Source organism: Metopolophium dirhodum, chromosome 5, assembly GCF_019925205.1.
Source record: "Metopolophium dirhodum isolate CAU chromosome 5, ASM1992520v1, whole genome shotgun sequence".
Lineage (NCBI taxonomy): Eukaryota > Metazoa > Arthropoda > Insecta > Hemiptera > Aphididae > Metopolophium > Metopolophium dirhodum.
In genome coordinates this window covers 35,826,545-35,842,338 of record NC_083564.1, presented here as the reverse complement: position 1 = coordinate 35,842,338, position 15,794 = coordinate 35,826,545, and the positions used below count along the sequence as shown (strand labels likewise).

General features: G+C 27.2%; 3 protein-coding genes across 4 annotated transcripts; 2 read left to right on the top strand and 1 right to left on the bottom strand.

Annotated features, from left to right (window-relative positions):
• Positions 1-286: 286 nt before the first annotated feature.
• LOC132945004 (solute carrier family 25 member 44) lies at positions 287-7,771 on the bottom strand. 2 transcript variants are annotated; one of them, XM_061014609.1, is made up of 6 exons: positions 7,543-7,771; positions 7,281-7,468; positions 6,547-6,839; positions 5,175-5,361; positions 3,777-3,904; positions 287-1,267 (listed from the first exon to the last, which is right to left on the bottom strand). In XM_061014609.1, exons 2-6 carry the CDS (start codon positions 7,462-7,464, stop codon positions 1,076-1,078), a joined length of 984 nt encoding a protein of 327 aa, XP_060870592.1. In that variant the 5' UTR covers positions 7,465-7,468; positions 7,543-7,771; the 3' UTR covers positions 287-1,075. The 2 variants fall into 2 exon arrangements, with proteins under 2 accessions (XP_060870592.1, XP_060870591.1); XM_061014608.1 differs by having other exon boundaries at positions 7,281-7,770.
• A 120-nt stretch (positions 7,772-7,891) lies between these two features.
• Positions 7,892-9,056, top strand: LOC132945005 (exosome complex component RRP46). The gene is made up of 5 exons (XM_061014610.1): positions 7,892-8,094; positions 8,162-8,275; positions 8,341-8,462; positions 8,529-8,669; positions 8,746-9,056. Exons 1-5 carry the CDS (start codon positions 8,022-8,024, stop codon positions 8,929-8,931), a joined length of 636 nt encoding a protein of 211 aa, XP_060870593.1. The 5' UTR covers positions 7,892-8,021; the 3' UTR covers positions 8,932-9,056.
• A 382-nt stretch (positions 9,057-9,438) lies between these two features.
• Positions 9,439-10,751, top strand: LOC132945006 (HIG1 domain family member 2A, mitochondrial). The gene is made up of 2 exons (XM_061014611.1): positions 9,439-9,755; positions 10,363-10,751. Exons 1-2 carry the CDS (start codon positions 9,599-9,601, stop codon positions 10,563-10,565), a joined length of 360 nt encoding a protein of 119 aa, XP_060870594.1. The 5' UTR covers positions 9,439-9,598; the 3' UTR covers positions 10,566-10,751.
• Positions 10,752-15,794: the final 5,043 nt, after the last annotated feature.

Below are 15,794 nucleotides of genomic sequence, written 5' to 3'. Positions count from 1 at the left end.
TTTAAATTGTTTAACATTGCCACACATTCTTCTATAAATATCAAAATAATCTATTTTTTACTATATTTATTATTGAGTTTCCATCTAATTACATACAATATGTATTGGAGATCAGTAAAATCACATAAATTGAATAATTTGGTAACTGATAAGACTTTCAATTTGAACATTATACATTTATAAAAAACCATATTCTTCACTGTGTATGATGAATTAAATTCTTTATAAAACATAACTTTTAAAATAAAAGTTATATGAAACCTTGACAATGAGAAAATTCAACCAATTGCATTATAATAAGTCTATAATTTTAGAAGTGAAACACATTTAACAACATATAAATTAAATAACTAAAGGTAACAATAAAAAATAAGTGTTGTCTATACATACATAAATAAACAAGTCAAATTGTCAATATAACAAAACGTAAATCAATAATCATATAATACGTATCATTTAATGATTCGTTTAAAAATATTAAAGGAGCACACTGCACACATTATTTTTATCTTAAAACTATAATTCAACGTTTATAAAATGTAGTACAAATATAAACAAATGCATCCAATGTATGATAGTCAACTAATTATAATTCAGTGATGTTTGAAGTTGTATTAATCACACTTAGATAGGCTGCCATGTGACCATATTACTATTTTTAGTTTCCTATACCTATTTGAATAATTAAAATAAAATGGTGACTCCCATATTATACATTTTCTTGAAATAAAATAAAACTTTAAATCTAAATAAACTTATTTTGGTATTTCCCGGTTTACTGTAATACACAAATATTTCCAAGACTAGCTTGCATAACCTGATAATATGCTGTATACTTGTAATACTGAATTAATAACCTTGAATTTTGATTTTAATTATTTAATTTTGGTTTTAAATTAAAAAAAATTTATAGTTGAGATAACTAAGAAGATCATACCAACCTGTCTTGGAAATATTTCTGTAGTCAAAATAACCTGATTTTTATAACACCTATTTTTTTGTGATATGTGCTCCTTTAAAAAATACAATTTTCTAAAAAAAAAATGTACAGCAAAAGATACCGATAGATACCACATTACCATCGCACGTGATCTTTGTACTCGTGAAGTACACTAACTCTTTTGATGCTCTCGTAACCTAAAATAATTGTAAAACTAAAACAAATAGACTGGACCAATCTGGCAGAAAGTCCTTTACTGAACATCAACATGCCTTCTTCTTTCCATAAGGCGTTGAATGTACCAACAATAGAATTTGTTCTTTGAACCTACATAAATAATTATTTTTCATTAATTTAATTTAAGTATTAATTTTATTAGGTATAAAATTTGTATTGCAACTTGAAAAAACTTAGGTAGTTATAATATTTAATGTATTAATAAAGCATACATTTTCATTTTTATTTACCTGGTGCATACTACTAGCACCACAAAATTATAATCCATAGATAGGTAAGTTACCTACGTTAGAATAAAAAAAGATTCAGAAAAAGTCATACTAAATTGCTAGCATGACTTTTTTTGTTGAATTCAAAAACAGCACACTTATTTTTCAGGACAAATCCACGCACATTTAGTATAGGTGTGGTGTAGGTACACTTTTTAAAATTGTTGTATTCAAAAATCGCACTCTATATAATAATATATTATCTATTATTATTATTTATTCAAAAATAATAACCAGCTGGCCCAGTGCACTTTGTTGCCCGTTAAAAATACCAACTGTATATATGATTCAAACTTTGTTCAATTTGTTATTTAATATTTTGTGTAGTTATGTTCAAAACTTAAAAATTTTCATCGGCCATCTTGAATCTCAGAATACTTATGCAAGCACTGCTTTAAAATGCAAATTTTGGAAAATGTTTTTTTAGTACGCATAAGCGTAAGCATGGTGGTACGAAGGTACCGTAAAAATTGCAAGCCTCAAGCTATGGATAAGGTGGATTGCAGACCCCGCGAGGTGCGTATGTAAATATAATTATTAAAAGACATCACAACACTAAATTTTTTTTAAGTTTATAGGTGAAATATTGTAATCCAATAATGAAAAACATTTTGGTAAAAATCCAAAGTTTAAAAATGATTATTCAACGAGATAATGAAAGTTCGATGTCATAGAGCTGATGAATGATAAGCCGCCCATGTTTTACATGTTAAAGTAGTTTGGTTTACACAATAATTTTTATAACTTACAGTAGTATTTCATAATTTTTCCTTAGTATATCGATGTGCTTAAGACGATGGTCTGATTTAAAATTGAATATATCTTGTTATTGTATACATATTTTAAGTTATAATTTAGTAAAATTATTGAGTTCGCAACTCAGTTGCGTTGTAAAGCCGTATAAATCAATTTTTACGAAATTTACTATTATAGTTTTATTTAAAAATAGAAAGTATATCAAAACTATAATCACACCAATGTCTTAAATACAAAAAACACTTAAGGTTACAAAAAAAAAAATTAAAAAATATTATCTTTAAATATTGAAATTGTTGTCTAGACACTTTTACACGTAAAACATATGCCTGTATCTCATTGATTCAATTAGTGTTTAAGTGTGACCCCCATACTATATTTCATAGATAATGACCTACTTTAAATCTAAGCAAACTTGTTTTTAGTATTTTGATGTCCTTTAATTTCTAACTCTTAAGTTTCAAAGTTATACCAAGTTTAGTCATTTATACTTAATGCAGCTTAAGGAGGATTGGGTACAATATGCCACCTGGTGGTTTTTGATAAAGCTGTATAACCTGACTTCGCCTGGGAAAAATTGATCAACTATAGAAAAAAATACAGAGTTATAATATAAATTGGTGTATATAGGTTTTAGTGTAATCCAGTTCAGATTGTAATATGCCAGAAACCTTAGCAGGAGCGAAAATTATATTCAATCATAATAATAACTGTTTTATTTTCTGTAACCAATAGCAAAAAAAAAAAATATATTATATTTTCTATTTTGTTCGTGAGCTAAATATCAAGAGATATTTTTTGCCCATTTCAACCCCTTAAAATCAAAAACAAATTGTTGAAAATCATTTCTTCTTGCACGTCTAGACTATAATACAATCATACCAGGGAAATGTCTCAACATTTCCACTATAATGCACTCTAAATGTTTTGTACTTAAATTGGTGACTAGTACTAAACACTTGCCACCTTTATGACTATCGATTATTTTAATATCCATTAAAATCTAAAATATTTAAATGAAAACAGTAAAAATCACATTAGTTTTAACTACTATATAAGTATGGTACCAATATCATAAAACTATACACAAGACCAACTGATCGGTGACTAAAGACTTAAAACATGTAAGCATGATTATTATACAGTTTCTTATTATCTTATCTATTCTGTTATTTGACAAAAAAATATTGTACGGTATTTTACTGAACTTACAATGAATCGATAAAGTGTACAGTTTTTGTCTACTGACCTTTTTGGGGTCAAAATCATAAGTGTGCGGTATTTGAATGGAACCAATTTTAAAACCTAGCTCCTAAACTATTCATTTAATGACCAATTGGTTTTTAAATCTTGTTTAATTATTTTAATGAATTATTAATTGATCGTGAATGTATGAAAAATGTTTGAAGAATGCCAAAATATTGCTTAACTTTAACAAACAAAATGATAATAATCATAATTTTACAAAAAAGTAAATAAAAATATAAAATAATATGTAAGTTCAAAAGTCATACAAAAGTCTAACAGTTTTAGGCAAAGAATTAAATCTAAGAGTTTTGTTAAACTTATTTTACCTGTAATCGTGCTCTTATTGTGTCCATGGGATTTGTTATCAGAGTAGTAGTGAACCCAGCTAGTACTCCTGATATGCTTTGCAAAAATAAAAGTGATGTATTTACTTGACACCTTTTTTCAAGTTGATCTGTTTGTTAACAAAAATGTATTACAATCATTAATAATTTATAATATCATAAAATTAACATTTTTATAACAAGGTACAATTTTAAAACTGATTCATATAATATATCACATTGTTTTCATTCAAATACACGCTTAACAATTTCAACAGTCACCAATTTAGTTAAATGCTATTTTAAAAATACTGTTTTTCAACAAACCTATGTTTGGGTTATATTTCATTGCATGCTGTCAATAAAAATCAAGCATTTCATTAATCAAATTATTTGAATTACTAAGTTTTTAACTATACGAGTATAGTAATGAAGTATAAACAAATAATTAAATTTAGAAACAAGTTGATCACTACAATTAAGGTTAGTTTGGTTTCAAAGACATTCAACAAAACTGTTTATTATTATATTTAATATTATAAATATTATGAAATTAATAAATCAAATATTAAGGTCATTAATACGGAAAATATAAAATAATCAGTGGTTGATAAAATGATAATAAAAATAATATCAAAATAATGCAGATTGGTGATGTTAATTAAAAATTATATAATATTAAAATGACAATAAACAATAAGTGGCAGCCAAGAAATATGTATTATATTTTATAAATAATAATATTTAATGTGGCAGAGTGCACATGCGAGTATGGGTATAAAATCACTTACAACTACCACTTTGACCGGGATAGAAATAACTAGGTATGTTAGCAAAAACATTTTTATTACTTTTTCTACACTTCTGATAAAAAATACCAATGATCTTTTTGTGATTCTTAATGGGTGATAATAGCTGCCAAATATTGTGATTTGTTTGCTGTCATACCAAATTATTTGGCCATGTGTAGTAAGTACATGAGACCTAACAGCCTAAAATGGAACTTAAATACACAAACCCCTGGAAATACTAAAATCATTACTTAATACCATATTATTCAACTATACTGGAATTAAAAATGATGAGCAAAAAAATCAAATAAAAGTAAATAAATGAAGAATTTGCAAGGTTGTGTTAGATACTTGAATACTAGATGGAACATTTTAAATTATTTACTAACATTGTACACGGACACTGGATATCTAATATGTACCAGAAACTGTTTTTCACAGTGATTAAAAAGTTAATAATTTTTTGTATAAATAATGTGTACTAATTGACTCAATAAAATCAAAAGTTTTTTTACATGGAATTGTTATTTGACCAAACATTGAATGACCAAGTGAAAAAATTCCTACAACAAAATATTAGATAATTTTAACTTTTATTTAATGCAAATACCTTGGAATATTGTATAAAAACTCCACCATAATGCACTATTTGGTGCATAAGTGCAAACAGAGGCCACATAACCTCTGTAGAATCCTTTAAAACCATCCTGTTGATAAACACATTGAGCAATATCTAATGTGGTACGAAATTTTGATTTTGAGATATCCAAATGTATACCCAGTGGACGAAAATATATCTAAAATAAAATGACTCAAATTTAATAAATCAGTACAGTTATCAATAAAAACATGATTTGTTTTCATAGTACAATTAGGTAATAAATACTACAATATAAAATATAAATTTAAATGGAAAACATAAATTATAATAATTAATACTATAATTTATAATTATATTTAATGTTGAGAACATTGTTGGCAATTAATTATAATCAATTACTTAGTTTTTTTTTTTACAATGATGTGTATATTTTACAGTACAGCTTAACAAAGAAAAGTCAATATTATTTGTTGATAGTTAAATGTTATAATTATTACTTTTTATTTATTAAATAGGTAGTAAAATGAACCACACTAAACATATTGATATAGTATTCTAAATAGATAAGCATGTAAAAGAAATTAAGAAATTAATAAAAAAAAGTTTGGTTTTGATAAAATACTATAAGTAATTTACATTATATAGTTGAAATTAAAAGTTTACATATTATACACATTAACAAAAATAATATAATATACCTATTTATAAACGTAAAAATATTTTAATTATGATTAAATCAATAAATTAAATTTAGTACAGCACACTGCACAATCATAAATATTTTATTAGTATAGGTAGTAGCCATAATTACTAGATTAGTACATAGGGCTTTACCGTTCAGGCATACAGAGTGTATTTAATATATAGTAGTTTTCCAATACCTAAATTCAGGATTACTAAATGCAAGGATGAACCAGGCTTTCATTTAAACAAATTATAAAAAAATATTTTACTAATAGAAAAATCAAAACAATTCAATTATGTTTAACAAAGACTTAATTACTTATAGTAATATCTTTATAGGAAAGAAAAACTAAAAGAAAATATGTCCCAGATTAACATTTTACATATTTTCTTAAATATTTAAGATTAAAGGTCAAAAGTACACCATTATCTAACATACCTAATGCTTTTACACAACCAATAAAATTATAATATTGAAAAATTATTATATTTAATAGATATATCAATAATTTAATATTTAGAAGGATTTGAATCTTTAATTGATAAATAAAAAATAAAAATAAATTAATTAATAAGTAGGTACCTACTTCTATTTTTATAAAAAAAAGGATACATAATTGTATTTTCATCTACTCCTGGTGTTATGACATAATATTTATTTACATAAAATAAATTGTAGAATATAACACAGACTTACTATTTTATTTTTGTCTGTACAACTAGTTGACAAGCCGAGCATCATTAAGTGTTGACTGACCACATCAAAAGGTACAATTATTGTTTGGCCAAAAACAGACGCCACACCTCCCGCAACCATTGATCTAATTTCAGGCCATTGTTGCAAATATGGAGCTGTCATATGTCTAGTTTGTTCATATGCACCAATGTAAGCTGCACCAGATAATACTTGGGCAGAACTCACCCAAAAACCGCGATAAAGTCCTGACATACCTTCCGTATGATAAATACGATTAGCCGCATCCAGCAAACCTAAACACAAAATTGGTTTTGTAGTTAAATTATTTTTACATAGTAATGAACTAATGAATAATAGACTAAGCAGAATAATCAGTTTAAAAAAAACTTCCAAGTTAACATTTAATTAAAAGGTTTTTTTTATATGAATCAAATTCACTCAATTTGAAATATTTATTTATATAAACATTCTACAATTTTTAATAACGATTTTAATATATTGTACTGATTTAAGACTTATTATAAAAAGTTATGGTTGTTTTGTTTTAAGTCACCTACTACTGTTAGTAGCCATTAATGTAGTCTCTGTCGTCCCAAACCAGTTATCGTAACAACTTGATGGTTGTTATAATAAGACGGAAAACTCGGTGGTTGGTGTACCACCATGTACATAAAATATATTTATTTATTTTTTATTTGTTAGAATACAGTGTATTTTAAAATAAATAATGTTACCTTTATACATTTCTCCATGTTTCTGGATTTGAAGTCTTGTTTTAATTAAAGTCAATGGATAGAGAGTACAGCGAACACAAAACGAGCTTAACATACTCAATGGCAAAAATTTTGTCTTGTCCATCATATCCCATTCGATCGTCGAGACATGTGATCTTGAAGATAACTTACTTGGTTCAGACATTTTTCTATTAGGTTTTTATAGGAAATACAAAGCTTAATATATTTAATGTTAGAGCATATTTATATAGCTAATATTTACTTATAAATTAAAAGACACAATTAAGAATAATTATTTAAACACTGATACATTAAAAATACAAAATTAAACATTTATAGACAAGTGCCTTTATATCAGATTTAAATTTCAAATAATTAAATGCAATTTAACTTTTTTAAAAACGGTTTGAGTACAAAAAAAAAAAATTGACATTACAATATATTAATTTAATCTGAAAGTTCTTGGGATTCACGAGTGTAGTAGTGTACCGAGTAGTGAGTACTGAAAAGTAAATTGGTAAAATAATCTTATCGTTAAATATGATATAAATATGACATGGTATCAATAAACCATACTTGACCATACCACAGATTATTCTATGATATCATATACTATCAATGTAACAAATAGTTTTTAAAAATTTAAAACTTGAAGTCTTGAACAAATCCATTGATATCAATCCACCGTGGTACTTACATTCAAAAAGTAAAGATAAACAATTTAAATTTTAAATTTAAAAAATGTCTGAAGAATTTCTGAAATGCCAACTGGGCTTTTTAGGAAACACCGAAGGCTCAGCATATTTATCTCAAGGTAAATGATTCAATGATTTTTACTGTTTATGAGCGTTTATATTTTTGGTTACTTATTTTATATTTAGGTAAAAGTACTGTTTCTGTGTCCGTTGTTGGACCATTTGAACCCAAGGCTAGTAAATGCATGTACGATCGTGCCACCGTAGATGTGACTTTTAGACGAAAAACTGGAAGCATAAGTACTTATAGATTAATACTTAATATTAGTTGGATACAAATTGAATTGAATTTTTACATTTTACAGCCGTTCATGACAAAATGTTAGAAGGTATAATGCAATCGACATGTGAAAAGGCCATAGTTGTCGAACAATACCCCAGGACTACAATTGTTGTAACTGTCCAAGAAATGCAGGACAGAGGAAATGTATGTGTAGTTTATTTTTTAATTTTAAACCAATAATTCTTTTGTAATGGTACAAATGTTGTTTAGTTATTGTCCACCTGCTTGAACGCTTCTTGTATGGGACTGATGAATTCTGGTATTGCTATGCATCATTTGTATGCAGCTGTGAGTTGTGCTGTTACAGAGAAAGAAGAAATTATTCTAAATCCAGACGAATCACAAATAAATGTATGACAGTTATAGCTGATGGATAAGTAAACTTCTAGCCATTTTAATAATGTACAAATTTATGTTTTTTTTTCAGTCTTCTGTTGCATATTTTACACTAGTGTTTGCAAACGCTGAAACCAGGTGTCTGTTAACATCACACACGACCGGAGAATTCTCACAGAAAACATATATGGATTGTATGGACAAATGTTATGCAGCTAGTAAAGAGGTTTTTAATTTTTATCAAAATGTCATAAAAAAAAGTTCTATTTTCAATTGAACGTCTAATATTTTGTTGTGTTATTCAGTTCATTATGTAAAACAAAAAAAAACTAAATACCTATTGTTGATTTTTTTTATGATTGTGAACCTCTTGTGTAAAAAATAAATGTTTATACCATGATACACCTTATAAGCCCAGACTATTTAATCCAGCACTGTCACACGGGTATAAAGATAATTTTTTAAGCGTAGACAATGAGATATTACTTAAGTCTTAACTCTGACATCTATGAGTCTATGAATATATTATTATGTTTTGGTTATAGATATTATACCCTAGTTGCATACTTATATGTAAATTATTATCAAATATTTGGTCAAAAAAAAAAATCCTACTAACCACTTTTTCCAAAAAACATTTATGGTTCATTATTTGGAATGAATAATTTTTTAGAACAGAAGACCATTGGAACAATTGTTTTGTGGAACTATAGAATATGTCCCGTTCATGTGTACTATTTTTCTGTTATCCATTTTGATAACTTTTAATCACATGATGTGTTATCTGTAAAAATGTCCTGGTATGGTGTAAGAACCTAATAATTGTAGTTTCTGTTTCAATTTGTATTAATAATTTCATTATATTTTAAATTTGAATTAAGTTTAAGCAATATCTATTTATATAATTAGCTAAAAAGCAATACCTATTCCTTGATAGTATAAAAATGGCAGATTCTGATAAAGGCAATGATGCAGCTCTGGAATGGTTGAAATTGAAAACGGACAAAGGCCAAAAAGCAAATTATCAAATTAAAGCTGAAATGGAAGATGTTGGTAACAAATTTTTGAGGAAATTCAAAGAAAACCCATTAGTGCCCATTGGTAAGATAATTTAAAAATTTATAATAGAGTGAAAAAAATTGTAGTTTCCTCAATTATATACTTTTATAATATCATCAGGTAATTAGTTAATACACCGATTATCCCTTCTCATAGTTCAATAATTATCGAGAGAATATAATATTTGTCTCATTTATCTATTTTAAAGTTTTAAAGGAAAATCTTTTCACAGTACAAATAGGTACAAAGTTTCAGTTGTCCAACAAGTGTTTGTGAAGTCCTTGAAATATAAGACTATTTTCAACTTCTAAAATCAGATTTTCAAAGCACGTAGCTTGGTGTGCTTGCACTGTATCAAATTGTGCATTTTAGTTTCTTTTACAACTGAGTCCTGACAGATTTTTAACTGTAGTGCAGCTCCGTTGGCTGGTTTTATGCATTTATTCCTTCACGGTGAATGAACTTAATCATCACACATAACATATTATTAATATGTATTTCCTTAGTAGGTAAAATTTTCTTCATTTATATATTTTCTTTCATAAATAATATATTAATATCTGTAGTTTTATTACAATATTACTATATTTTAATCAAGGGTCTATAATAGTTCACAGATAATGTTATGTTAATTTGTTTTCATTTTCAGGTGCATTGGTCACTGTTGGTTTTTTGAGTGTAGGTCTAAAGAGTATGTATGATGGCAACAGAGTAAGATCTCAAATGATGATGCGAGGGCGTATTGCAGCTCAAGGATTTACTGTTATAGCTATATTGGGCGGTTTGTTTTATCAAGGGATGACAGCATTGAAAGAAACTGAAGATGACACTCACGAAACTGGTTTAAAATAACGATTTGTGCCATGCTGCTATTGTTTTACAGTCCAATTATTTGTTGTTTTTTTTTTAGTACTTATAAGCATTTTACACAGATTATTTGTTAACACGGTATTTAAACATTGGCGTTCGCATTTATCTAAATATAATATACACATTATTATATAATTAGAAAATATAATGTCTTGAGTGGATAATCAATTTTGCGGTACCTACTATAACTAATTGAAGTAGGACGTTGGAGTGCCATAATCAATTTATTTCATGGGAATTTTTCAATTAGATATGATAGGCGTAAGTCTAAAGCTAGGAAGCCTTAGATTTTACTTAAGGACATTTGTTTCCTTATTATATTTAATACTTCTCTGCTAAGTATGTTCCATATTAAAAAAAAAATACAAATAAGAGCATCAAGTTTTGGAATCAAATAAATATCGTTTGATTTCACATAAAAAGATGGAAAATTACATACTAACTGTAAATGATAATTTACAGTGATAAATGTAAGGGCTTCCAGCTTTCCTTCATTAAGATTACTATCTGTATATTATCATCACTCATCGTATTGTAAGAATCTATATTTGAAGCTCAGAACACCGCAATAAAGCTTTGTGTTTTTGGTATAGAATACAAATTACAAACTTGCTACTTGCTATACTCTATTCCATCTAAGAGTGAACCGCTTTCGCGCACGCAGACTGAGCCGTCGAACAGTGTCTGACCCCTCATGCGATGGCTATGCGTTCTGTGATTGGCGACAGTCATTGTCGGTCGTCGGGCACCTGTGTTAATGCTCTCACCAATGTCCGGATTGTGATGGGGATGCTCCGAAAAAACGTGTTTTGGTCAGACGAGTGGTTCACTCTTAGATTGAACAGAGTATAGTACTGAGCAATACCTACATTTTTTTCAACTTATATTCTTTGAGTTGTTACAAAATATAAATCTTACTATAATAATTATACTTAAGTAGATTGTATAAAACATCTATTATAGATACTACAATTATTTTTTGTTTATGTTATGTTTCATTATGATCTATGGTATCAATTATAAGGTGTGTACTGACTGTGTGATGTAAATTTATTATATAAAATTAATATTATAATGTAATAGAATTTAGATAAATGTTTTAATCAAAAAAGTATATTATTGTATTGCTAAAAATGTATGGGTGGCATTATATTAACTACTATACCAGCTATAAGAGGCATAATTTAGGTTTCTAAACTTCTATAAGCAGGTATGGTATATTATTTCCTGTTTACATAAATAAAATATAACTTATATAAAAAAAATTGAAATTAGGTATACGTATAATGATTGAATATAATATTATAGATTTTAGGGTATATCATCTATATATAATAATGAATTGCTGTTTGTTAGTCTCGCTAAAACTCAAGAACGGCCGGACCGATTTGAATGAATATTTTTGTATGCGTTTGGATGATGCCACGGATGGTTAAAATTTTCAAATCATCCCCCTAGGTCCAACCAGGGGATGTGCTCAAACGGGGATTAAGAGATTTACGGTGGAAATTTTTGTTTATAAATGGTTACCATGGGTTTTAAAGCTATTATAATAATAATTATTGGTAATAATAGTTGCCGTGAGATCATTGTGTTCATTCAATGCATTTAATTTTTTTGTACGCTGTGTTTTGATATTATATGTATCTGTGGTTAATCCACCGTAGGTGGAATTAAGTAAAAACGACAAACTTGGTATAACTTTGATACTTTAGAGTTAAATCATACACTTACAGCGCGGGGTCCGCGATCTACCACAGGTAGATTGCCTACCTGGTAATATACTGCTGTGAATAAGAATTTTTATTCCGAGCAACAGAAAAGTTAAGATGAATCTAGAACATCATACACCGAATATTAAATAAGGCATTGAACAAAGTTTGAGTCATATAGAGTTTGTACATTTAACGGGTAACAAAGTGCACGGGATCAGCTAGTTAATTAATAATATATTTTATAAAAAATTATAAAATAGATAAATGTAAATTAACTTCTAATAATTAAAGTATGGGTCTTAGGTGGGCTAGTTTTATATTTGGGAGTGCTTAGCCCCCCCCCCCCCCTAGCACCGCAAATGAAATAGGGCCGTATTTTTCATCTTGATTCTTGACGAAGTATAAAAAATGACTAAATCAGGCTGCATGCATGTACAACTTGATATTATAATTTAATCACCACGGCGTTCTGTATAGGCTTTTTAGGTACATGACTGTCATGAATCCGTTTTTCTGGTATCTTATAAAGAGGACACACGGACATATTTTGTTGTCTCCGTCTTATAAGAGCGTAATATAGGTTTAAAAATTAGTGTAAATTGACCTCTTATAAAATTCAAAGGTAAGATTATTACCTTGTACATCTCATAGACTTTTTGTTATATTTTAATTTTAAAGTGAGTTATGAGTATTTTGAGATATGCAAAAAAATTACAATTTTAAAATATTCAGGAGATTCCAGGGGCCAGGGTTGAGTAATACGATATAGGAATAATTTATATTTTTATATTATTAATTATAGTTAATAATGAATACCGGACACCTATAAACGGATGCGTAGAGTAAACATTTAAAGCAACTATTTAAAAATGAATAATTTTACAACTACATGGCTTTTATTTTGAAATAGGAAAACAAATTTTTTTTTATTAATTTACCCGTAGAAACTTGGGTCATTGGGTGGTTGTTTTAAACTGTGGGAGTGGGTACTATAGAATTTTGTAAACACGTGTTTTTTTTGGGTTTGGCAAACTTTAAATTGGGCACCCGTAGGTTTCTGCCATGCCCGGTCGGGGGATGGCGGCCTCTCTCTCCAGACAGATTATGTCTGCCCGTGACTGAGATTCGAACCGACGCCTTAGTCCGCTCGGTCACTCCGTCTCCCGAAAACAAATTGTGTATCTACATATACAGCCAAGCCCAGATTAAGGGTGGCAAGGGGGCCCATTGATTTTAGGGGCCCCCATTTATCCCCAAAATATATTTTTTTAACGCGTCCAATACAGATATCAAAAAAAAATAACGAAAGTAGGTAGGTATGTAGGTAAATTATTATTAATAATTATAAAATAAAATTGTTCTCAATTTTATATCACGAAAAATTACTATAAATAATGAACTATATTTGCCAACAATTTTGTTTGTTTTTTTTGTTTTGAGCATTTTAGATTACCGATTTAATTATTTAAGTATATAAAAAGGTAGTTATAAGAAAATAATATTTAGCTCTTATAATTAGGTATTTCAGTTAAAAGAATTAATGCATATTATTATACTAAAATTTAGAGGACCATAGTTAATAACATAGTGAATCAAAATTGATAATTTTACTGTCAAAATGTTCAGAAAAAAAGCTTTACCAGAATCCATAAAAATATGGTGGTTACCATTTGAAAAAAATAAAGCCGATTTTATTATTGGTACAACTGCGTGTTTACCAATTACCAAGTATATTTGATGATATTATTGTGAATAAAGTAATTTATATATAACCTATTTACGTGGAGCCTTGTTTTAAAATTTCAATCCTTAGCCATAAAAGTTAAACATTTTATACATTTTTAACTACAAAATGATTATTAAATTATAAATTTGATAAATTTTGTCAAAATTTGAACTTTAAATAATGCTTATAAAAAAAATTTATGCTAATGTACTTTTAATATTTTTTTAACTGCTATTAGAACGATATATCAGGAGCCTTATATTAAATTTTCACGCTTTTCTACGCAACAAATAAAATTTTATTGATATTTATAGAAAAAAAAACTAAAAAAAATTGAAAACTAACAATGTCCGTAAACTGCTCAAAAAGAGTCAAAATATTTTCAAAATTTTATCGTGTATAGAAAATGCTAATATAAACATTCAGTCAAAATTTAATGTACCTACGGTCATTTGTTTTAGAGTTGCACCAAAAACCAAAATCGATTTCCTCGAAAACGGACTTTGCGTAAGAAATTCCCGTTTTTTCCTTTGTTTTTCACGTCGCTTTTGAAAACTACTGGGAAAATTTTACTTTTGACCCCCCATAGTACCAAATAGATTCACTTTCCTATCAAATAAATATCATAAATATAAACATTCAGTGAAATTTTCAAGTATCTACAGTCATTCGTTTTTTAATTACAATAAAATAAGAAAATTGTTACATGAGAAATCGAGTGAATATCAAATGTTGTAAAAATATAAATTTCAGACGCTCATAAAAATTTAATTTAAGTTTCTTGTAGACATTTTTTTTTTTTGATAAAGATAGACAAACTTATGAGTAATCTTATAATACATTTTAAAATCTTAGATTTAAAAAAAAAAATTTTTATGAATTCTAAACTCAAAATAATTTGCTAATTTTCGGGATTTTTCCGTATTTTGTCAAAATTTGAACTTTAAATGATTATAAATAAAAATGTGACTAAGGATTTTTAATAATTTTCATCTGCCTTTGAAACAATAACCTAGGAGCCTTCTATTAAATTTTCAAGCTTTTTTACTCAACAGATAAAATTTTATTGATATTTATAGAAAAAAAAACTAAAAAAATTGAAAACTGACAATGTCCGTAAACAGCTCAAAAAGAGTCAAAATATTTTCAACATTTTATGGTGTATAGAAAATGCTAATATGAACATTCAGTGAAATTTTCAAGTATCTACAGTCATTCGTTTTTTAATTACAATAAAATAAGAAAATTGTTACATGAGAAATCGAGTGAATATCAAATGTTGTAAAAATATAAATTTCAGACGCTCATAAAAATTTAATTTAAGTTTCTTGTAGACATTTTTTTTTTTTTGATAAAGATAGACAAACTTATGAGTAATCTTATATGACATTTTCAAATCTTAGATTTAAAAAGAAAATTTTTATGAATTCTCAACTCAAAATAATTTGCTATTTTTCGTGATTTATCCGTATTTTGTCAAAATTTGAACTTTAAATGCTTATAATTAAAAACTGTGACTAAGGATTTTTAATTTTTTTCATCTGCCTTTGAAACAATAACCTAGGAGCCTTCTATTAAATTTTCAAGCTTTTTTAATCAACGGATAAAATTTTATTGATATTTATAGAAAAAAAAAACTAAAAAAATTGAAAACTGACAATGTCCGTAAACAGCTCAAAAAGAGTCAAAATATTTTCAACATTTTATGGTGTATAGAAAATGCTAATATGAACATTAAATTTCATGTCTTTACGGTCATTTGTTTTAGAG

Excerpts from the sequence above, each read along its gene's own strand:
- LOC132945004 (XM_061014609.1), bottom strand. The coding sequence starts at position 7,464 with ATGTCTGAACCAAGTAAGTTATCTTCAAGATCACATGTCTCGACGATC. Across the intron at positions 3,905-5,174 it reads TTTTTATACAATATTCCAAG|ATCAACTTGAAAAAAGGTGT; the intron begins GTATTTGCATTA and ends GTTAACAAACAG. Across the intron at positions 1,268-3,776 it reads CAATAAGAGCACGATTACAG|GTTCAAAGAACAAATTCTAT; the intron begins GTAAAATAAGTT and ends TTATTTATGTAG.
- LOC132945005 (XM_061014610.1), top strand. The coding sequence starts at position 8,022 with ATGTCTGAAGAATTTCTGAAATGCCAACTGGGCTTTTTAGGAAACACC. Across the intron at positions 8,276-8,340 it reads ACGAAAAACTGGAAGCATAA|CCGTTCATGACAAAATGTTA; the intron begins GTACTTATAGAT and ends TACATTTTACAG. Across the intron at positions 8,670-8,745 it reads CAGACGAATCACAAATAAAT|TCTTCTGTTGCATATTTTAC; the intron begins GTATGACAGTTA and ends TTTTTTTTTCAG.
- LOC132945006 (XM_061014611.1), top strand. The coding sequence starts at position 9,599 with ATGGCAGATTCTGATAAAGGCAATGATGCAGCTCTGGAATGGTTGAAA. Across the intron at positions 9,756-10,362 it reads AAACCCATTAGTGCCCATTG|GTGCATTGGTCACTGTTGGT; the intron begins GTAAGATAATTT and ends TTTCATTTTCAG.